Source organism: Ranitomeya variabilis, chromosome 4 (assembly GCF_051348905.1).
Source record: "Ranitomeya variabilis isolate aRanVar5 chromosome 4, aRanVar5.hap1, whole genome shotgun sequence".
In the NCBI taxonomy this organism is placed as follows: domain Eukaryota; kingdom Metazoa; phylum Chordata; class Amphibia; order Anura; family Dendrobatidae; genus Ranitomeya; species Ranitomeya variabilis.
Genome location: NC_135235.1, coordinates 624,081,912 through 624,106,242, shown reverse-complemented (window position 1 = coordinate 624,106,242; position 24,331 = coordinate 624,081,912). Strand labels below are relative to the sequence as shown.

Sequence of the window (24,331 nt, the reverse complement as noted above, 5' to 3'; positions counted from 1 at the left end):
ATTAGCAAATACCTCCAATTTGAAATGTAGCATAGTTCTTCTGATTCGCTATGTCACCCCTGCATATGGGGTAAGCGACATAGCTAATCAGAAAAACTATACTACAGTTCTAATTGGAGGTATTTTCTCATATTATAACTATTACAACTACTACATATTGAGATAGGATCTCTGAGATGGAAATACGCCTTTAAGCCTTTTCTGAAGCCAGCAATAGACAGTGCAACACGGAGGCTATAGAAGATAAAGAGTGCAACATTTTTAATGAAACTCTATTCCAAACATTTTTTTTTAGCAAAAATATCTGCATTTAAGTTAGAAAAAGAAATTGTTGCCAAAGGTGGATCAACCCCTTATTCTACAGAGCTCCGAAGTTCTAGAAGTCGATTGGGGCCTCAGTTTTATAGCAGGTACAGTCTATGTGACAGATCTTTGGAGAAACAGAAATGTAGAAAGCTGATGGTATGATTTTTTTTGTTTTTTTCTTTTTTTAATGGGGGTGAATATTTCAAATATACGCATTTAACAAATGTCAAGGCGTCAGGAGGCATTCATATCCCAAATATCCATACAACTTTCTGAACTATGTGATTTATTTTATTGTTTTTCAGGCCCAGGAAAAATGCGAGTATGAGCTTCTCACGCCTCTGGCGTTGATGTTTCATTTTGCAGTTATCTTGGTAAGCAATCATTAGTATATGACGGACGACAGTCCGAAGCCTTACAACAGATGACCATATGGTGCCCCCTACTGGTCACGAGTCAAAAGTAAATCCATTGTTTGACTCAAAGCACAAATAAATACAGTATATAGCAAAAAAAAGCATAATACTAATAAAAAAAAGCGTGAACGGAAAAAGAAAAAAGTATACAAAAGCAGGCGATAAAGATGTCTTTGAATGGTGTGAGAGGTGTCTACAATTTAGCAACTGGTCACTTCTAAATGTAGCAGAACAGAGTTTGTGCATTCGCTAATATTGACCAATATTGTCATAGTGGTAACAGTGTTGCGTCCATCTGTCTATCTTCAATGCAGGCCCCTTGGATTCCTGAAGAGTGCACCCTTCTACCTAAAGCCTTTGAGACATTTCATGTCTTCCTTACTTGGCCAGCTCCATACTGCGACATTTACCAGGAGATCCTAAGCTTTATCAGTGAGGAGCAAAAAGCTCCAGGTATTATTATTATAATATTTTAATATCCACTGTTTCTTTTTTACAAGTTACTAGTCAATGACGTAATATCTTTTGGCAGGAATCACCTATCAGCGTCTGGTTAGAGCAGAACAAGGTCTATTAACGAAATCCTCCATGCCCAGCATTGTGTAAGTAAAGCGAAGTGAAGATTTAACGAGAAAACATAGATATCGATGTCAGTCTTAATTTACGAGTATTTTTTACATCTGGAAATATGACCAAATCAATGTAACGTCAAGCTGTTAGAGCACTTGGAATGAAGACTAGAAGGATCTGGCTACCATACAGTGATGTTTCCACTGTGAAGGCATCTTCATGGTGATGCCCACATAGTCTCCAGACCAATCTCCTGCTATGATTGCGCCCAAAATGAAAGTGGGACTTATGACTGAAGAGGATAGACCGCCTTTGCTATCTTACGCTGCACCATAACAGCGTTTGAGAGCGGTGGTGTGAGGTCAAAGGAACACCTTCATCAGGAAATTTCACACCATTACCACCCAATGCCCTTGTACTTTCCTTTTTTACCACCTGGTGTTTTTCAAAACATGAAGGGGAACAAAAATGCTCTAAATACTTAATATATAAAAAACAATGTTCTCACAATGCAAATAAATGGGAAGATTATTTTGCGCATTGTTTTTAGAGACTTTTAAGGCGTTTTTGGAGCAGACCCGCTCAAAAACATCCCCAAAAACACTGTGTGCACATACTCTAACAGATTGTGCAAGACAACCTATTAAACTTTTTATTTATTTCAGACCTGAGGCCATTGATTCTCCTCTGGATGAAATAGAAACCAGCAGCTCCCCGCAATCACACTGTGGGATGCCAATGGAGTGACAGAGGGAGCGATCTCGCACTTACGCTTTACATGCAGCTGTCATAATTGACTGCAGTATGTAAGGAGTTACCTGAGCCACTGTAAACAGTAACCACGATCAATCCCCTTTGATATAGCACTGGGAATTGATCACTATTAGAAAGTTGGAGCCCTGTTACCACAATCCTGTGACGAATAATAACTGCCTTTTCATGACCTAATGGAAAGTGATAAGTCCAATAGGACAGTACAAGGAAGTGATGTTTTTCACCTTTGCATACTTTGTCGTCATATACTGTATACAGCGAAGGAAATCATTATTTGATCCCTTGCTGATTTTGTAAGTATGCCCACTGACAGATATCAACAGTCTATAATTGTAAGGGTAGATCAATTTTTAACATTGAGAGATAGAATATCAAAAATAAAATCTAGAAAATCATATTATATAAATTATATAAATGTATTTGCATTTTGCTGTGAGAAATATGAATTTGATCCCTCTGGCAAAAGATACTTTGTCAGTGGGAAAACTTACAAAATCAGCAAGGGATCAAATAATTTTTCCTTCACTGTATGTATATAGACCTTTTGTTATGGGGCAATTTTGGGGTTGTTTATTTTAGGTTTTGTTTGTGCAACAAATTCTAGCTTGTTCTTTTTGTGGGAAAAGGTGAAATTTTTACTAGTACTATTTTGGAATAGATGAGACTTTTGATAACTTCTTACTCCATTTTTGGGAGCTATCTTGGCTTTGTTTTATCTATTTTATGACGTTCTAACAAAGTGATAAGATTATAACTTACAGCAGAACAGTCACAGATACCAATGGGTACTTTTTTGTGTACTTTCTCTACTTTTTTTCTTTTAGATAATGAAGCATATTTAATAGCAAAATAGTGGGGGGCTCCTATTTTTTCTTAATAATTGTAAACATTTTATTGCTTTGTATTTTTTTTTTCTTTACATTTTTTATTCATTCCATAAGGGGGTCCATTCGATCACATTGTTGATCATGTCTTAATTGCATAGAGCAGGACGGAAACTTTAATGTACAGTTCGGTTGCTGATCGGGACACAATTAATGCCTTAAGATTTCATTTTCTTCTAGGACGGTGCTGTTGGTGAATCCTGTAGAACTTCCTAAAGAGTTTTTGTCAGTCACTGACCGTCTAAGAACCATAGAGCAAACTGCTGAAAACACTTACATTTCCCTTATTCAGCATCTGTACCAAGCCAACCTGGGGCCATCCTCCCAAATCACTGTCATAAAGGAGAAGCTAAAGGTAGGTGTCCACTAAATGGGTGGATTTTACCAAAGCACCAAATATTAAGTAAGAGCCATTGTGTGGAACGCTTACCACTTGCTCGATATCCAGAGGAAAGTTAAGTTAGTCCTCACAAGATGAGAGTCCCCCCAGTGTTACTGTGCCATCTTTGTGGGGGTACTGTACCAAGCCCCAATTTGTTAACCCTGACCCTCCTGTGGTACCTTGCTTCCTTATCAAACAATACAAGTTCTGTGTGACCCAGGAGTACTGCATGCTATGGTGGACCTGGTCCAGCCTCACGGGATCTGAAATGGGACAGGGAGAAACTTGGATTGGTTCCACTAACTACTGTATGCATCTGATTATACCATAATGTATGCCTTTATTTTCTTTTTTAGTCTAAGACAGAAGAGGAGCTGAAAACCCTCTTTTCGGATTTGACGGACACTGTAGAAGAAGCGTTCAATGATGGCGACCTGGAGAAGAATAGGGCGTGGATAAAAAACAAGCTACAGGAGATTGGGAAACAAGGTGGTTTTCTAGGGTACCAAACAGGTGAGGATTTTAGAGTTTTCTTTATGCGAATTGTATCTTCAGAGAAGAAGAGGACTAGAACTCTATAGCGCCACCTTTTGGAAGCAGCAATCCTAAAAGTAAACACTGACCGTTTAACGAGCCTTGCAATATGGTTTAGGATAAAAGCCAAAGCAGAATCTCAATTTGCAGTCACGGTATTTAGGGATGTTGCCCCTCGTCAGTGCAAAGTATGAGGTCTGATTTGGCTAGGTGAGAGGCTCTGGACTGGGGTCTAAGGGGTAACATCAGAGTGGCATATCAGAGTGAGGAGACATAAGATCGCTGCTTCCAATAGGTGACGCTAGAGTTCAAGTCCTTATTCTCTCTGAAGAGACAATTGCATATTTAATTTCCCAGAGGAGCATGCATGGCCTATAAGTCTCCGCAAGCTGACATGCCAGGCTTGACATGTCACTCTCCAGAAGGAAAAAAATATGACCCCATAGACCCCAGAGTTTTCTTTGACAATCTTCCAATGCGCCACAGATGTCCCCAGATGGGTTGTCCAGTTACATTAAATATCGGGCCATGGCTGCTTGTACTTTAAAAACAACAAACCAAGCAGTACTTACCTACTTGTGCCCATACCGATACAATAACATCTCTCTGTTGGTCCATGCCAGTATTTGTTGACAGGGCGGCAGTTGACAAGTTACAGCTTGTCTACAGTACCTGACCACTGCAGTCAATCACCGGTAGCATCAGTCATGTCGATGTAGACGGCAAAGGACGCCATAGCCATCAGGGTCATGTACCCAATATTGAGCTTATGTTACCTAAAATAATGACAAATATGTTCTTCCCTCTATCCAACTAGACATCTCATTAGACCAGTTCCAGCCCATCTGTCTTCCAATTCCCAAATGTTACACATACACCTGGGATCAAGATAACTTTGGTGAGTAGATATATACACATTATATGTAGTATACTTACTATGAAAATCCATGCCGGATTGGCTGTACAACCTTTTTTCTCCCTTATATATTAAAATTACCAACTTTGACTGGAATCATAAAATGCTTGTTTTAATTTGAAGTGATTGCAACTATTCGGTTGTGGATTCTTTAAGTAAGTACAGCAACCCCTTGCGGTCTAAGAGATCTAATTAATCATGAATGTAATTTGTATTGTGAAATCTAATGACGGATCAGTAAGTAAGCCAATCAATGAATGCGTGTAAGTACGACAAATTCTAACCACAGACATTGGAGGAAACTCATCAAGCTAAATGCATCAGATTTCAGCCAAAAAAACCTGTTTTCATGACTTGTAACCATATTTATTATGTATTTTAGACACTTTCTGCTTCTTGTTCACTAAAAATGGACGTTGTTTAGTTGAAATGAGGCGTGTCCTAATGTGCAACAGCGCGAGACAGGAAAAGTTGCTAAGTTTGTGACAAAAGTACTCTAGTTCTCCCCCTTCCTAAGAGTGATTTCATGTTTGCCAGATATTTTGGCACAGTTTCTGCAAATGTGTGACTTTTTGTCCTAAATAGTGGTTTAAAGGTTATAGACAAAAAAATGATGTTATTTCTTTCTTTCTTTGAACAAAATTTAGTGAACTGCATGCAACATTTTGAAAAATTCCGCACAAAAACCCAAACCAAAAAATGTGACTTAAAAAAATATACACAAAGAATGAATCAGACCCACAAACTTTTACTCTCGCCCCCTTCCCCAACCCCCCAAAAAAGGCAATAAAAATGATAGATAGATCAGACAGCATGACCCATAAATCTGGCACATTTTCAGACTGTCTTCTACAGCTGTGTTTTTTTTATTTGGGTGCAGATGTTTAATAAAGTTAGTTTTATTTGCCAAAAATGCATTGTTTCTTTACTTTGTCATTGCTTTTTATGAGTGGAAAATCGCTGCAAAAACGCTGAAAGTATTGACATGCTGCGGGTTTCAAAAACACCGCTCTCAACACAGTTCTCAAATTTGGTCAGGAGAAAAAAAACAAGAGTGTACATGAGATTTCTGACATCTCACAGCTTTTGCTGGTACTGTAAAAAGCAGCTTATCAGTTGCATAAAAAAGCTGTAAAAATGCTGACAATTAGTATTGATACATGTGCCGCATTGTATATCAGCAACTGATCTAATTTCCCATAAACGGATTCCCCCACTAGCCACGTCTTTGCACACCCCAATCACGTAAACATTTGCCGTTTCATTCGAAGAGCCATTTATGTTCTCCAACGTCATCAGAGATTAATTGCCTCATTTCTCTTTGGCAGACGTACTGAATAATATACTTTTATCTGAAGAAGACACTAGAGCAACCAGTCTTTCTCCAGAAAATGAAGTCAACGAGGAGGATGACGTTGATGTTGAAGAGGAAGAAGAGGAAGAAGAACTGGAAGAGGTAGAAGAGGAAATTCCCAATGATACTAACCAGCGAGATTCTGTTTTCTCTAACGCCTCCAGACGTTACGTGTACTGGAGCACACCAAGTAATGTACAAGAGGAAGCCAACATGACCAGCATCTCCACCCACTCCGTGCAATTTGTCTCCAACCTCTCCAGCTGTGTAGATAGTGGATATATTGAAGACAGCGATGACAGTTCTCAGGAGACACCGGAAAGAGTGGATTACCGAGAAGAAAAGGTCAATCGAAAATTCACTCAGAAGATCTGTAAGCTTTTTAGACCCAAGAACCATCTATCTAAGGGCAAGTCAAAGACTGATTTAAGTAATTCTCCCACCTATTCTATGACAGGATCTATGTCCCACCTGCAGAATATACCATTAAGACGAGCCGGTAGCTTATGTACGCCCCAGGTGAGACGAGTGCCAGTGAGGTCAAAAAGATCTCAGTCTCTTCCTCAACATGCTCTTGGCGCTCATATCTGGGAAATTCAGCAGAACCAAAAGCTGGCTTTAAAGAGGAGACCTTTCCTGAGCTCTAATGAGGACTCCAAAGCTTCCACGTTGAGGGTCGTAGTGTTCGGTTCTGATCGAATTTCTGGAAAGTTAGCGAGAGCATACAGCAACCTAAGGTGAATACCGGTAAATTTCTGCTTGCTTTTACCTAAATTATGTAATGGTGGAATATAATCAAATCTCGTGAGACCTTGATATCACCAAGTAATGTTTCCTTCATTCATTGTCTATGTCTTTGTCATTCAGGTTGAAAGAAAGTAAATGTCCAATGCTTACACGGTTCTTTAAGCTGCAGCTGCACTATGTGCCAGTAAGAAGAAACAGTCTTTCCCCAACAGTAACACTGACAAACATAGACTCCCCCTTAAAATCTCCAAGTCCATCAGCAAAGACTATCCCAGAGGTAATGTCTACCTAGCAGAGATAAACAGTTCATCTTCAACAGTGCATTGTGTGATAAATTACAGAAACTCTGGTAAATAGCTGAATTGTGAATGCAGCTCGTGATGTGAGTGGTAGGCTAGGTTCACATTGCGTTAGGGCAATCCGTTTAGCGCTAGCGCTAGCAGATTGCGCTAACGCAATGTTTATTTAGGGGCCACGTTTAGGGGTCGCGGTAACGTCCCCGCTCTCGCAGATCCCCGATCTGCGAGAGCGGGGAACGGACCTCGGGCGCGCCGCGGACGCTGCAAGCAGCGTCCGAGGCGCGCCACAGAAGAACGGCACATCGCTAGCGCGAGCCAAAAAAGGCACGCGCTTGCGATGCGCTACAGGGAAACTTCACATTGCTGTCAATGGGTGCGCTAACGGACCCGTTGCACGGCGTTAATTGCGACATTTTCGCCGTGCAAAGCTGTCCGTTAGCGTGCACACATTAACGCAATGTGAACCTAGCCTTAGGGTTTTTTCCTCCAATTTCCAGCACCAGTCCACTCCTCTTCTGAGCCACATGACGGCTATTCTGACTCACATCATCACACGGTGCTCTACGTGTGAGCCAGCAGTCACTATTACAATGTAAGTCTATGGAATCTCGTTGTGACACAGACATACTCTTGTAAAGACTTCCAGCTCACACATAGAACCCACTGTAATCCCGTGAGTCAGAATAGCTGGCACGTGACTCAGAAGAGGAACGGAGCTACGCTGAAAACTGGGGAGGACAGCGATCAGTGAGAATATAGCACACTTACACTACATTACACACACATTTACACAGGTGCTTCTTGTCCAATTTTTTATTTTTCATATCACTATATTTAAAAAAAAAAAAATAATACAATTTTCACACTGGCCATTAAGCCTAATATATTAGATCTCCCGTTGGGCACAGGGACATTAGCAGTTATAGACTGATTCAGACCCTATTGCATTTTATTGAAGCATTTAAAGGGAACCTGACAGCTGATACATACTATCCGAACCATGGGCAGCATGTATCAGACACTGGCAGCATGATTTCAGACAGGTATGTATGACTCTGGAATGCAGGAGCGTTTCAGAGAAAAACAACATTTAAAAGGACCCACCTTTCTGACTAGTCTCCTGTGCGGCTTGTCCCCGGCAGCTTCTCCAAACCTGCTCCCCTTGAGCGACAGGTCTTTTGCCGCATGTGTCAATCACTGGCAGTGAGCAAGGAGAAGTCACCGGGAACCCGCCTGTTCAATTAGTCTCCTCGCAGCTTTTACGGTATGTTTTCCTCTGACACAGGCTCCCTTTAAGAGAGTGCACTAATGAGGGCAAATGTCATTGTCAAGGAAGGTGGTGGAAGTGAGCTGTAACATCATCCATTGTTAGTGGTGGATCCTGTGTTATCTACTGTATAGAAAGAAAGTGTGAGTCTAGTATAAGGCCTAGTCCCCAGATTTTTGTTTCTTCAATATAGATAGTGATATGAAAAACTAAAAAAAAAAAAAACATTTATACCATGAAAACCTGATTGAAGAAATAGGTCATCTTTGAGGACTACAAAGTAACTTGACAAGAAACCTTTTAAAAGTTTAACCATGACCTAAATTCCATAATGCCCTCCACCAGGACATGACAGGAACCGAGGAAAGCACTAACGACATCTCTCACTACATCGGAATGTTGGATCCATGGTACAAACGGAACATCTTGGGTCTGATGGATCTTCCCACATCTGTCCTCTCTCAGGTAATTAATAACAATGAGGCACTAGAGGCCATAGAAGGCAATTTACAACTTTCCATATGACTTGGACTCCGAAGTACATCATGTATGTGACAAAGCCAAAGGGCAAGGTAGACCAACACTAGCTGTGAGGTATGATTATTTCTTGGCTAAATCTAATTTTTATTGAAAAGTGTTGGTACCATGAACAATGTGGAAACAAATGACACATTAGGGGTGCTTTGATCAGGCAATTAAATGCAAAAAACGTGATAAGCGATATATCTCTTCCATAATCTCCTGCAGTCCTCTACACCTGAAAATGGCTTAGTAGAGACCCAAAAGATGCCCATCCTTGCCGACATGGTGCTGTATTATTGCCGATTTGCCAATCGCTCTCTACTTCTCCAGTTGTACCAAGCCGAGGTAAGCACAATTTCCATCAAACAACGGTCTAGAAAAAGCTCTGTCATGCACCAATATCTCCTCTGCATTGTCATAATGTTCTCTCAACATAAAAAATAATAACAACCTTGCATTCATTCACTCGTGAAAGAAAAAACTGTTTCTTCTTATATAGATGCCTTTTTCTGGCAATTTTGGAGTAGAAAATGCTGGAAAAAAAACTCCCAATGATATATGATAAATAATAATTTCTATGTAAAAACAACTTGCTGTTCACACATTCAGACTTTTGAGCTTCTTTAAATATTTTTTTTTCAGCGTCTTCTTTATTGTTTAATGGAATTTTTTTTTTTAAAGTCTGTTAAAAAATAGCCAAATAAAGAAAATGCTAAATAAAAAAGTCAGCAAAAAATCAATTAGAAAGAAATTGTAGCAAACAACCAGAAAATGCTTAAAATAAAAAAAGCTTCAGGTTTTCAAAACTCTTGAAAAAATAACAATTCCTTGAGCATCTTCTACTTTAAAAAAAAATATATATTTTTTTTCTTTCAGAGAAGAAGACTTGGGGTGGGATGGGGAGGGCTAGGGTTTATGGGTTCTTGTGATTGCTATGTGTTAAGGCTGTTCAGATGTCTTGTTAATTTTAAAAAATTTTAATAAACAGATTTTTTTAAAAAAATATATATATATATTTTTGAATGCCTGAACTGGCCCAAAAAAGCAAGCAATCTCAAAATTTTACTTGCAGTACTCTGTCAAACCATATGGAGTGCTGTTATGAAGAAACATCCACTAGCATCACACAAAAGCTCAACACTGAGGTTCATCTTGACTAAGACTTTACAAATGGGAAAACGAATAGTAAAGCTCAGTGTAAGAATGTAGAACAATTTCACTGAAAAAAATAAAAATGATACATGGTATGTCCCATTTTCTTTTACCTTTAGATCACATTTGATGGCGGCAGAAAACAAACAGAGGTTTTCATCCAATCTCTGGAAATGGGGCATTCTGCAGCCTTAAGAGCTATCAAAGCTTCAGGTAAGGGGTCATGCAAATGGTAAAAGTCTGTATGAAAAATTTATAGACCCAGATTCATCAATTGTGTTTTTGTAAGTGACTGTTTGCTTGCCTTGTGGTATTAGTTGCTGATTTTTATGGCAAATTCAACAAAAATCAAAAATACTGTTTTTTTCTTGTCTTTTTCCTTTTGTTGCATCTTCTTAGCGCAAAAAACTTGCATGACCTTTTAAGATGTTGCGTTTTAGTCTTTAAAAAAAATTAGATTTTGCACTCAAGTGACTACTGGAGTACAACTGTGCAAATAATTTTCAAAAAGTTGCAACAGATGAATTAGACGTAAACATGGCGTACACATGCTCACATTGCGAAAGAATAAAAAAAAAATAGGTGAAATCAAGTAAAGCCAAATTTAAAAAAAAACACAAATCAATTAATAATAATAAGTCACTATTAGGAGAGAGTCAGTCGGTTGTATAACTCGGATGAGGATCGCAACGCAATGTTCGGACTTTCCATCGGCACTCCCCACCTAAGCATGACAGCTGCATAGAAATACATGCCATCATGCTTAGGTCGAGAGTAGTGATGAGCGAGTATTCTTCTTACTCGAGTTTCTCCGAGCATGCTCGGGTGGTCTCTGAGTATTTCGGCGTACCCAGAGATTTAGTTTATGTCAACACAGCTGCATGATTTGCGGCTGCTAGACAGCTTGAATATATGTGGGGATTGCATGTTTGTTAGGGAATCCCCACATGTACTGTATTCAAGCTGTCTAGCAGCCGCAAATCATGCAGCTGCGTCGACATAAACTAAATCTCCGAGCATGCCAAAATACTTGGAGACCACATGAGCATGCTCGGAGAAACTCGAGTAACGAGCATACTCGCTCATCACTAGTCTAGAGAGCTGAAGGCCAGTCTCAGCATTGCATTACGATCCTCGTCTGAGTTATACCAGAGTCTGATTCTTCCCTTTTAAACGATTTTTGCTTGAGAAAAAGGTACAAAATCAACGATGAATCAGATCCCATAATCTGGACTGCTCGGAATTTGTACCGATGAGTGTTATAAAACCATAGTCAAAAGTTGGCAACATGGTGATTTAGGGCTTTCTTTTAGGACCTGGCTGCAAGAGACTTGGGATTGATGGAGATCGAGAAGCAATTCCCTTTACACTACAAATTGTTTACAGCAAAGTAGGTATAAAATGCATATAAAAGTTCTACTAAAATGGAAAGGACAATCAGATCATAGCATTGTTCTCATTATTTTTTAGTCCAGCGTAAGTGGCCGGAGCCGATGGAGCGATGGAGAAAAGTTGTGTACATCTGTAAGCCTTAGAAAAGCGTGCAAGACATTTGAAGAACTTGGTGAGGGACTCAAGATGTTACAATTCATAAAAATATATATATTTTTGATTTTCTGGAAACTGAAATTAAAAGTTAAATTACTTCTTAATGCACCAGAATATCTAAAATGTTATGGAAGGCAGAGACCGGTCAACTCCAGTGGTGATATTAGTGTACAGTGTTACAATGTAAGGAGGGCAAGTGGAAGATCACTGATGAATGAAGAAACAAAATCTCATGCATTGCAAAAAAATATTTTACTGGTCGTGGAAGAAACTGTGGGGACAGGACTGCATGTCAAACATTATCAAGAGAAATTATAGACATTAAGTATGCAGAATGCATTCTCTTAACACATCCTGGTATAGAAATAACAATGTGTCCTTTTTTTGCTAACATTTTTCTAAAAGATTCCAAAATGGAATGTCTAAATCTAACTGTACGGGAAGTGGTGAAAAGACAGAACTCCAAAACAAAGAAATGTTTTAATCAGGTAAGAACCATATTAGACCAGAAATTACCAATTTCTACAGCATAATTAATAAACACATAACAAGTCCATGTAGTTCATCTGCTCATTTAATTACAGTGGCATGTAAAAGTTTGGGCACCCACTGTTATTGTGAATAATTAAGCAAGTGGAAGATGAAATTATCTGTAAAAGTTACAGATGACATATTTACTTTGCATTTTATGCAAATATATATAAAAAAATAAATAAAGGGAACACTTAACCCCTTCCCGACCTGTGACGCCACGTAGGCATCATGAAAGTCGGTGCCAATCCGACCCGTGACGCCTATGTGGCATCATGGAGGGATCGCGTCCCTGCAGATCGGGTGAAAGGGTTAACTCCAATTTCACCCAATCAGCAGGGACAGGGGGAGTGGTACTTCAGCCCAGGGGGGGGGGGGGTGGCTTCACCCCCCCTGTGGCTACGATCGCTCTGATTGGCTGTTGAAAGTGAAACAGCCAATCAGAGCGATTTGTAATATTTCACCTATGAAAATGGTGAAATATTACAATCCAGCCAAGGCCGATGCTGCAATATCATCGGCCATGGCTGGAAACCCTGATCTGCCCACCGCCACTGATCGCCTCCCCAGTCCTCCGTCCTGTCCGCTCCCCCGTCCTCCTGTCCGCTCCCCCCGGAGCGATCCCACCCCCCGTGCTCCGATTCCCCCTGTGCTCCGATCCCCCCCTCATACTTACCGAGCCTCCCGGTGTCCGTCCGTCTGCTCCATGGGCGCCACCATCTTCCAAAATGGCGGGCGCATGCGCAGTGCGCCCGCCGAATCTGCCGGCCGGCAGATTCGTTCCAGGTACATTTTGATCACTGTGATAAAACCTATCACAGTGATCAAAATAAAAAAAATAGTAAATGAACCCCCCTTTATCACCCCCATAGGTAGGGACAATAATAAAAATAAAGAAAATATATTTACTTTTATTTTTCCACTAGGGTTAGGGTCAGAACTAGGGTTAGGGTTAGAATTAGGGTTAGAATTAGGGTTAGGGTTAGGGCTAGGGTTAGGGTAAGGGTTAGGGTTAGAATTAGGGTTAGAATTAGGCTATGTGCACACGGTGCTGATTTGGCTGCGGATCCGCGGCGGATTGGCCGCTGCGGATTCGTAGCAGTTTTCCATCAGGTTTACAGTACCATGTAAACCTATGGAAAACTAAATCCGCTGTGCCCATCGTGCGGAAAATACTGCGCGGCAACGCTGCATTGTATTTTCCGCAGCATGTCAATTCTTTGTGCGGATTCCGCAGCGTTTTACACCTGTTCCTCAATAGGAATCCGCAGGTGAAATCCGCACAAAAAAACACTGGAGATCCGCGGTAAATCTGCAGGTAAAACGCAGTACATTTTACCTGCGGATTTTTCAAAAATGGTGCGGAAAAATCTCACACGAATCCGCAACCTGGGCACATAACCTTAGGGTTAGGGTTGGAATTAGAGTTAGGGTTGGAATTAGGGCTAGGGTTGGAAATAGGGTTAAGATTAGGCTTGTGGTTAGGGTTATGGTTAGGGTTAAGGGTGTGTTGGGGTCAGGGTTGTGGTTAGGGTTGGGATTAGGGTTAGGGTTGGGATTAGGGTTAGGGTTGGGATTAGGGTTAGGGTTGGGATTAGGGTTAGGGTTGTGTCGGGGTTAGGGTTGTGGTTAGGGGTGTGTTGGGGTTAGGGTTGTGATTAGGGTTATGGCTAGAGTTGGGATTAGGGTTAGGAGTGTGTTTGGGTTACTGTTGGAGTTAGAATTGAGGGGTTTCCACTGTTTAGGCACATCAGGGGTCTCCAAACGCAACATGGCGCCACCATTGATTCCAGCCAATCTTGCGTTCAAAAAGTCAAATGGTGCTCCCTCCCTTCCGAGCCCTGACGTGCGCCCAAACAGTGGTTTACCCCCACATATGGGGTTCCAGCATACTCAGGACAAACTGGGCAACAACTATTGGGGTCCAATTTCTCCTGTTACCGTTGTGAAAATAAAAAATTGCTTGCTAAAACATAATTTTTGAGGAAAGAAAAATGATTTTTTATTTTCACGGATCTGCGTTATAAACTTCTGTGAAGCACTTGGGGGTTCAAAGTGCTCACCATAAATCTGGATAAGTTCCTTGGGGGGGGTCTAGTTTCCAAAATGGGGTCACTTGTGGGGGGTTTCTACTGTTTAGGCAGATCAGGGGCTCTGTAAACGCAACGTGACGCCCGCAGACCATTCCATCAAAGTCTGCATTTCTAAACGTCACTACTTCCCTTCCGAGCCCCGACGTGTGCCCAAGCAGTGGTTTACCCCCACATATGGGGCATCAGCGTACTCAGGACAAATTGGACAACAACTTTTGGGGTCCAATTTCTCCTGTTACTCTTGTGAAAATAAAAAATTGCTTGCTAAAACATAATTTTTGAGGAAAGAAAAATGATTTTTTATTTTCACGGCTCTGCATTGTAAACTTCTGTGAAGCACTTGGGGGTTCAAAGTGCTCACATGTCTAGATAAGTTCCTTGGGGGGGTCTAGTTTCCAAAATGGGGTCACTTGTGGGGGGTTTCTACTGTTTAGGCACATCAGGGGCTCTGCAAACGCAACGTGACGCCCGCAGACCATTCCATCAAAGTCTGCATTTCAAAACGTCACTACTTCCCTTCTGAGCCCCGACGTGTGCCCAAACAGTGGTTTACCCCCACATGTGGGGTATCAGTGTACTCAGAACAAACTGGGCAACAACTATTGGGGTCCAATTTCTCCTGTTACCCTTGTGAAAATAAAAAAATTGCTTGCTAATACATAATTTTTGAGGAAAGAAAAATTATTTTTTATTTTCACGGCTCTGCGTTATAAACTTCTGTGAAGCACTTGGAGGTTCAAAGTGCTCACTGCACATCTAGATAAGTTCCTTGGGGGGTCTAGTTTCCAAAATGGGTCACTTGTGAGGGGTTTCTACTGTTTAGGCACATCAGGGGCTCTGCAAACGTAACATGATGCCCGCAGACCATTCCATCAAAGTCTGCATTCCAAAACGTCACTACTTCCCTTCTGAGCCCCAACGTGTGCCCAAACAGTGGTTCCCCCCCATATATGGGGTATTAGCGTACTCAGGACAAACTGGACAACAACTTCTGGGGTCTAATTTCTCCTGTTACTCTTGTGAAAATAAAAAATTGAGGAAAGAAAAATGATTTTTTATTTTCACGGCTCTGCGTATAAACTTCTGTGAAGCACTTGGGGGTTTAAAGTGGTCACCGCACATCTAGATTAGTTCCATGGGAGGTCTAGTTTCCAAAATGGGATGACATGTGGGGGAGCTCCAATGTTTATGTCCATTTTATCATGTTGCCCATGTGGAAATAAACAAATTGAGGCTAAAAGAAATTTTTTGTGAAAAAAAAGTACTTTTTCATTTTTACAGATCAATTTGTGAAGCATCTGGGGGTTCAAAGTGCTCACTATGCATCTAGATAAGCTCCTTGGGGGTCTAGTTTCAAAAATGGGGTCACTTGTGGGGGAGCTCCAATGTTTAGGCACACAGGGGCTCTCCAAACGCGACATGGTGTCCGCAAAAGATTGGACCAATTTTTCATTGAAAAAGTCAAATGGCGCTCCTTCCCTTCCGAGCCCTGTCGTGCGCCCAAACAGTGGTTCCTCCCCATATGGGGTATCGGCGTACTCAGCAAAAATTGTACAATAACTTTTGGGGTCCAGTTTCTCTTTTTACCCTTGGGAAAATAAAAAAATTGTTGCTAAAAGTTCATTTTTGTGACTAAAAAGTTAAATGTTAATTTTTTCCTTCCATGTTGCTTCTGCTGCTGTGAAGCACCTGAAGGGTTAATAAACTTTTTGAATGTGGTTTTGAGCACCTTGAGGGGTGCAGTTTTTAAAATGGTGTCACTTTTGGGTATTTTCAGCCATATAGACCCCTCAAACTGACTTCAAATGTGAGGTGGTCCCTAAATAAAATGGTTTTGTAAATTTCGTTGTAAAAATGAGAAATTGCTGGTCAAATTTGAACCCTTATAACTTCCTAGCAAAAAAATTTTTGTTTCAAAAATTGTGCTGATGTAAAGTAGACATGTGGGTAATGTTATTTATTAACTATTTTGTGCCACATAACTCTCTCGTTTAACAGAATAAAAATTCAAAATTTGAAAATTGCAAAAGTTTCGCTAAATTTCCATTTTTTGCACAAATAAACGCAAAAATTATCGACCTAAATTTACCACTAAAATGAAGCCCAATATGTCACGAAAAAACAGTCTCAGAACCGCTAGGATCCGTTGAAGCGTTCCTGAGTTATTACCTCATAAAGGGACACTGGTCAGAATTGCAAAAACCGGCCAGGTCATTAAAGGGAACCTGTCACCCCCCCCCCTTCCCGGGCGTTTTTAACTAAAAGAGCCACCTTGTGCAGCAGTAATGCTGCATTCTGACAAGGTGGCTCTTTTTTTAGTTCTGGGTGCTGTAACTGCCAAAATAATCAGTTTTATAATTTGTCCTAAATACCTTGTCTTCAGTCAAGGAGGCAGGCATTTCCCCCCTGTTTCAGACGCCACACAGCCATCACTCAAATCTTCTTGGCACCGGGCGCCGCCTCCTCACCGCTGTTTTGAAATGAGCCGGCGCCTGCGCTCTTTTCTTCTGCCTTGAGCAGGCACAATGAGCGCTGCCCGTCCATCCTCATATGCAGTCTAGCTGACTGCGCCTGTGCGGCCGCCCTGACTCTAAATCCCAGCCCCGCAATGTGAATAAATCAGAAGACACTGCGGGGCTGGGATTCACAGGCAGGGTGGCCGCACAGGCGCAGTCTGCTAGACTGCATATGAGGACGGACGGGCAGCGCTCACTGCATCTGCCTAAGGCAGGACAAAAGAGTGCAGGCGCCGGCAGATTTCAAAACAGCAGTGAGGAGGTGGCGCCCAGCGCCAAGATTTGAGTGACGGCTGTGTGGCGTCTGTAGCAGGGGGGAAACGCCTGCCTCCTTGACTGAAGACAAGGTATTTAGGACAAATTATAAAACTGATTATTTCGGCAGTTACAGCACCCAGAACTAACAGAGCCACCTTGTCAGAATGCAGTATTACTGCTCCACAAGGTGGCTCTTTTAGTTAAAAACGCCGGGGGGGGGGGGGGGGTGACAGGTTCCCTTTAAGGTCAAAATAGGCAGGGTCATGAAGGGGTTAAACAACTGAATATGACTCCAAGTGAATCAAACTTCTGTGAAATCAAACTGCCCACTTAGGAAGCAACACTGTTTGACAATCAGTTTCACATGCTGTTGTGCAAATGGAATAGACAACAGATGGAAATTATTGGCAATTATCAAGACACACTCAATAAAGGAGTGGTTCTGCAGGTGGGGACCACAGACCACATCTCAGTACCAATGCTTTCTGGCTAATGTTTTGGCCATTGTAAAACCTTCAGCTTGCGCCTTTTGAGGTAGTCTATTGCGGATTTTGACGTGTGTTTAGGATCATTATCCATTTGTAGAAGCCATCCTCTTTTCAACTTCAGCATTTTTGAAGTTGGTGTATTGTTCGCATCAAGAATTTGTGAAATGTTGCCAGTGCCACTGGTTGCAGCACATCCCTAGAGCAGGATTGATCCACCCCCATGCCAAATGGCTGGCAAGATGTTTTTTTCCTGAAATTATGTGCCCTTTTTTCTCCACACATATCTTTGATCATTGTGGCCAAATAGTTCTATTTTAACCTGATTGATTTACAGGACTTGTTTCCAAAATTCATCAGGCTTGTTCAGATGTTCTTTTGCATACTTCTGACCCTGAATTTCATTGTGAGGATGCAGGAGAGGTTTTCTTCTCATGACTCTTCTGTGAAGGCCATATTTGTGCAGATGTCTCTGAACAGTAGAACAATGTACCATAACTCCAGAGTCTGCTAAATCTTTCTGAAGATCTTTTGCAGTCAAGCGGGGATTCTGTTTTGCCTCTAGCAATCCTATGAGCAGTTCTCACTGAAATTTTGGCCTTTCAGACCTTATTTTGACCTCCACTGTTCTTGTTAACTGCCATTTCTTAATTACATTTTGAAGTGAGAAAAGGGCAACTTGAAAACGCTTTGCTAACTTCTTAAAACCTTCTTTTGCTTTGTGGGCTTCCACCATTTTCATTTTCAGAGTGCTAGGCAGCTGCTTAGAAGAAACCATGGCTGCAGTTTTTTGGCACAAGGTTACAGGAGGCTGGATTTTTATAAAGCTGGGAAATTTGCATCATCTGGTCTTTCCAAACGATGATAGTGAACAAGCCATAACCATAACAGACTAATTAAGGTTTGAAACCTTGGTCAAAGTTATCTGAGCACACAAATCTCCAAGGTGGCCAAACTTTTGTGTCAGCATATTTTCTATTTTTCTTTTTGTTATTTTTAAAAAGTAAAAAATGACTATATATATATTTGCCTAAAATACAAAAGAAATGTTTCATCTTTATTTTAGCATTTTTACACATCATTTCATCTTCAACTTGCTTAACTGTTCTCAATAATAGTAATACTGACCAAGGGTGCCAAGACTTTTACATATCACCGTATATGAAATGAAAGGGAACTTGTCAGGTCCCATGTGCCCCCAGAATCACCAGCAGTTGTGCCTACATATCTAAATTCCCGGCCTACCAGTTCCTTTATTACATTAAACACATAAAGAGATCTTTGGAAAAAGTATTTCTAAAGTAAGTTTGTGATATGTAAATGAAGGCTTTGACTAGTCGCTGGGGTGGTATTTTCCCCGGTCTAGTCTGCCCACTTAGCATGTTATTATGCCCCTGTGGGCATGATAACATAACTTGCAAACGTTGGAGTCATCGCCAGAGCTGTACAAACTGCGGCTTCTTTCCCACACTACATTGATCCAGTGAAGCTGGGTTTACACATGCCGATTTCAGAAAGACAACATTTTTCTAATTTTGGTTATAGACATTACCACAATGAATTTTAAACAAAACAATTCAGATGCAGTTGAAGTTCAGACTTTCAGCTGTCATTTGAGGGGATCCACATTCAAATTGGATGAAGGGTTTAGGAGTTTCAGCTCCTTAACATGTGCCACCCTCTTTTTAAAAGGACCAAAAGTAATTGGACAATTGACTCCAAGGCTATTTCTTGGACAGGTGTGGGCAATCCCTTCGTTATTTCAATCTCAATTAAGCAGATAAAAGGCCTGGAGTTGATTTGAGGTGCGGTGCTTGCATTTAGGCTACGTTCACATTTGCGTTGTGCGCCGCAAACAAAAAACGCGGCAAAACGCACGCTAAAACGCTGCGTTTTGCGCCGCATGCGTCGTTTTTGGCCGAAAGTTGGGCGCAAAAAAAATGCAACTTGATGCATTTCTTGCGTCCAACGCTTGCGGCCATGCAGCGCAAAACGCAGCACAACGCATGTCCATGCGCCCCCATGTTAAATATAGGGGCGCATGACGCATGCGGCGCCGCTGCGGCGCCCGACGCTGCGGCGCTGACCGCAAATGTGAACGTAGCCTTAGAAGGTTTTGCTGTGAGGTAAACATGCGGTCAAAGGAGCTCTCCATGCTGGTGAATCAAGCCATCCTTAAGCTGCGAAAACAGAAAAAACCATCCGAGAAATTGCTACAATATTAGGAGTGGCAAAATCTACAGCTTGGTACATCCTGAGAAAGAAAAAAAAAGCACTGGTGAACTCATCAATGCAAAAAGACCTGGGCGCCCACGGAAGACAACAGTGGTGGATGATCGCAGAATAATCTCCATGGTGAAGAGAAACCCCTTCACAACAACCAACCAAGTGAACAACACTCTCCAGGAGGTCGGCGTATCAATATCCAAATCTACCATAAAGAGAAGACTGCATGAAAGTAAATACAGAGGGTTCACTGCACGGTGCAAGCCACTCATAAGTGTCAAGAATAAAAAGGCTAGACTGGACTTTGCTAAAAAACATCTAAAAAAGCCAGCACAGTTCTGGAAGAACATTCTTTGCACAGATGAAACCAAGATCAACCTCTACAAGAATGATGGAAAGAGAAAAGTATGGCGAAGGCGTGGCACAGCTCATGATCCAAAGCATACCACATCATCTGTAGAACACGGCGGAGGCAGTGTGATGGCTTGGGCATGCATGGCTGCCAGTGGCACTGGGTCACTAGTGTTTATTGATGATGTGACACAGGACAGAAGCAGCCAAATGAATTCTGAGGTATTCAGAGACATACTGTGTGCTCAGATCCAGCCAAATGCAGCCAAACTGATTGGTCGTCGTTTCATACTACAGATGGACAATGACCCAAAACATAAAGCCAAAGCAACCCAGGAGTTTATTAAAGCAAAGAAGTGGAATATTCTTGAATGGCCAAGTCAGTCAGTTTTTAAGAGGGGACTGGATACCTTTCTGGAAAAGTATAATGTTACAGGGTATATACACTAGATTCCTTGATAAGGCGTTGATCCAGGGAACTAGTCTGATTGCCGTATGTGGAGTCGGGAAGGAATTTTTTTCCCCATGGTGGAGTTACTCTTTGCCACATGGGGTTTTTTTGCCTTCCCCTGGATCAACATGTTAGGGCATGTTAGGTTAGGCTATGGGTTGAACTAGATGGACTTACAGTCTTCCTTCAACCTTAATAACTATGTAACTATGTAACCTGATCTCAACCCAATTGAGCATGCATTTCACTTGTTAAAGACTAAACGTCAGACAGAAAGGCCCACAAACAAACAGCAACTGAAAACCACCGCAGTGAAGGCCTGGCAGAGCATCAAAAGGAGGAAACACAGCGTCTGGGGATGGCCATGAGTTCAAGACTACAGGCAGTCATTGCCAACAAAGGGTTTTCAACCAAGTACTAGAAATGAACATTTTATTTAAAATTATTTAATCTGTCCAATTACTTTTGGTCCCTTTAAAAACAGGGTGGCACATGTTAAGGAGCTGAAACTCCTAAACCATTCATCCAATTTTAATGTGGATACCCTCAAATGAAAGCTGAAAGTCTGAACTTCAACTGCATCTGAATTGTTTTGTTTAAAATTCATTGTGGTAATGTCTATAACCAAATTTAGAAAAATGTTGTCTCTGTCCAAATATATATGGACCTAACTGTATGTACAAGAATATAACTTCTATAATATTTTTCCCAATGTACAAGAATATAACTACTATAATACTGCCCCTATGTACAAGAATATAACTACTGTAACACTGCTGCCTATATACAAGAATATAAGTAATCTAGTACTGCCCCTATGTATGAGTATAGTCATTATATATAATACTTGTTCTACCTAAACTAATTCACTTCCATTCTTTTCCACAGATCAGCATTTCACAAATAAAAGTGGACAAAGCTCAAATTATAGCACAGAACGGCGGGACTTTTCCCTTGTGCTTGGACCAAGATGAACGCAAAATTCTTCAGCGAGTTATAAAGTGAGTCATTGTGTGTACAGTAGGTCACAATATCTAGTTCATCTTCAGCCATGCGTTCAGCATTAGATTAGCAGACCAACAGAGTTTGGAATTTTTACATGAAAGCACAGTAAGTCCCTATTAAAATAAAAGACACGTATATCCTGCCTAGAAAATATATATAAGAATAGTTTAAGGCGGTTTCCACACTATAACAATTCTTTCTTATGGCTGATACAGATGACTGTAATGTGGCGGTAGTTTGGCACAATTTCCAACTTGACAGAGGGCCTCATTACTTGAACTTACAACATCATATATGCCTATGATCCTGGAAATTCTGGGCCAGGTCTTGTGGCTTTAAAGGGGTTGTCCACTCTTTGACAACACCTCTTGAATGCCAGTAAAGGATAACCCCTCTAAAGTGCTCAAGTGCTCGGTACTCAAATCGACCGTGTCAGACACTTGGACATGCTCGACTCGAGTAGCGAGCATAATGGAAGTCAATGTGAAACGCGAGCATTTTTCCGGAGGATGTACGATCTTGCTCTTGCTACAGCTCACAAAGAGTCCAGCTGACAGAGGAGTCCCTGCATCACCAATTATGAAACCATAGTTTGGTTGTCTGAATGAGCCCTGAAGTCGATTGCTGCCGGTCTGGGTTTAGAATTCCTCATCAATTATCTGTCATTGCTGGATAGGGCAGATCTGTAAAAGCCACAGTTTGTTGCCAGGTCTGGGTCAAAGTGTAGGTTTCGAGAGGAGGACATCATATTTGAGGTCTATGATTTAACCAAAAATGGTTTGGAACATATTACTAATGCCAAGTAAATTTCCTTGTGCTCCAGGTGCGAGGTGTCTCCATGCTACAAACCTGAAATCCGAGACTTCCGTCATATCTACAGGCCTCACTGGTCACAGACCTCCCAGGACCAATTCGGCTCCCTTTTGTGTTTGCCGGTGGCAACGTTCAGTGGTGCTCAGCTGTAGATGGAAGTTGTGAAGATGGTTCGCCTATGTCCTCAAATCATGGATTTTGAACTATTTTATGATTATTACTTTATTTGTATATTGATGTACATAAGTGGAAACGCACCTTCTTTACGGTACAAGCGTAGGTCCATAAGGTGAGCTGGAGGCAATTCTGCTACTTTGTTGATTGGCAAGTGAGATGAACATTAAAAAAGAAATAAAGACAAGTGCAATACTTGTGGATACAGATTTCTGGAGCTTTGTACTACTGATGGGCCAATGGTTTTTCACAATGGCTTGTTTAACAAGTTCGATAAATAAAATGTTCTTGTCATAGTCAACAGCTCTGTGTTCTAAGAATTTATAAGGCCTGCATGGAAACCAGATTTTACCTTACAACATAGAAATAAGTCATTTAAAGGGCTATTCCCACAATCACATTATTTTTCACAAGCACAGCATCAGGTTAACTATATAAAGAATGAATCTAATATTAGGTTTCATACTTGCACCTTTGTATATTTTTTAATCTACCTTCGCACTGTGTGCTTCCAGCTCAATAAAGGTGAATTAGCAGACGTCTTATTCTCTGCTAAAACTACATTTCCTAGCAGCACCCTGCTTCTCCTCAGTGCTGCAGTGTCCCTCAATTTGCTCTTCTGCGTGTATATATACAGGTTCATAGTAACTGGACACAGCAGTTAGATAATAAATATACAAAGATTTCTCATGTAATACATGTAGATAATGCACTTATGTAGTATTACATAGACCTATAAAGCCATATACATTAGACTTTCATAAACATAATCTCTCCCGTAAGCACTGCACATGAGCGACCTAAGCTTTTGGACTTACAAAAGTAGGGTTAACACAGCCTGAGGGGGGCATAACTAGGGGGTAATTACTGCTAAACTATGCGGATTTGTAAAATTCCTCTGTTGCCACATTTTGTAAAAAGATCATGTAAATTATCAAAAAACGTATTGTAGATTATTAAAAAACGTATTTATGATTTTGGGAATAACCCTTTAAATTGTAGCTCATTTTTTATTTGCACCAATTTTTCCCTATGAAGTTCATCGTTTTTGTAAATATGATGATTCAGAAAATATACCGTACTCAGCACTTAACATTTTTGGAAATTGGAATTGTTCCTTTGTGTTTTTATGTGTATTTATTATGTTCAGCTTTAAATATTCCAACTTTTGTAATTATAAAATTTCAATTTTCTTTTGTGATTTATGTTTTTATTTCCTTCCTTCATATATGGATATATAGAATAATATTTTGTTTCATACATCAAACGATTTTAAAAAAATATTTTTAGGAAATGAAAAATAATTATTAAAGAGGGTTCTCTGGCTTCAAAAAACATGTCTCCCGGTTGCAGTTTGAAGAGAAAAAAACCTGCCTAGGTCCAGTGCTGAGTCTCTGCCACTGCTACCGCTACTGGTGTCTGTGATTGTCTGCAGCGCTGATACCATTTCTAGAACACTGCAACCAATCACTGAGCTCAGCGGCTCTGGCGGCTTTTGCTATCAACTCAGAGAGAGGCGCTCAGATCACTGATTGGCTGTAGTACTGTCAATGTGATGACAGCGCTAACAACAAACAAAAGACACCCAGAGCAGTGGTGAAGACTAAGTACTGGACCTGAGGATGTTGAGTAAAGCGGAGTTTGTATGTTTTTAAGTCAAACTGAAGCCGGGAAAGGGCTTTCCTGAAACTGGAATGCCCTTTTAAAAAAAAGACAAGTTACCAGATTAAAAGTGGCCAGATTTTCTTCTCATTTTA

The 24,331-nt window shown here is 40.9% G+C and overlaps 1 protein-coding gene across 3 annotated transcripts in view; it reads left to right on the top strand.

Moving 5' to 3' along the window:
• PIK3R5 (phosphoinositide-3-kinase regulatory subunit 5) overlaps positions 1–23,767 on the top strand; it is a 102,533-nt gene extending 78,766 nt beyond the window's left edge. For 2 of the 3 annotated variants that reach the window (XM_077253533.1, XM_077253535.1), the window contains exons 4-19: positions 612–680; positions 1,037–1,175; positions 1,255–1,324; positions 3,131–3,305; positions 3,689–3,845; positions 4,684–4,764; positions 6,111–6,873; positions 7,004–7,160; positions 8,795–8,914; positions 9,197–9,316; positions 10,243–10,336; positions 11,437–11,513; positions 11,594–11,687; positions 12,077–12,159; positions 21,471–21,583; positions 22,411–23,767. In XM_077253533.1, the coding sequence (XP_077109648.1) occupies positions 612–680; positions 1,037–1,175; positions 1,255–1,324; positions 3,131–3,305; positions 3,689–3,845; positions 4,684–4,764; positions 6,111–6,873; positions 7,004–7,160; positions 8,795–8,914; positions 9,197–9,316; positions 10,243–10,336; positions 11,437–11,513; positions 11,594–11,687; positions 12,077–12,159; positions 21,471–21,583; positions 22,411–22,552 (2,454 nt within the window). In that variant the 3' untranslated portion in view covers positions 22,553–23,767. The remainder of the gene's footprint in view (positions 1–611; positions 681–1,036; positions 1,176–1,254; positions 1,325–3,130; positions 3,306–3,688; positions 3,846–4,683; positions 4,765–6,110; positions 6,874–7,003; positions 7,161–8,794; positions 8,915–9,196; positions 9,317–10,242; positions 10,337–11,436; positions 11,514–11,593; positions 11,688–12,076; positions 12,160–21,470; positions 21,584–22,410) is intronic. The other variant, XM_077253536.1, reaches the window with a different exon arrangement.
• The last annotated feature ends 564 nt before the right edge of the window (positions 23,768–24,331 follow it).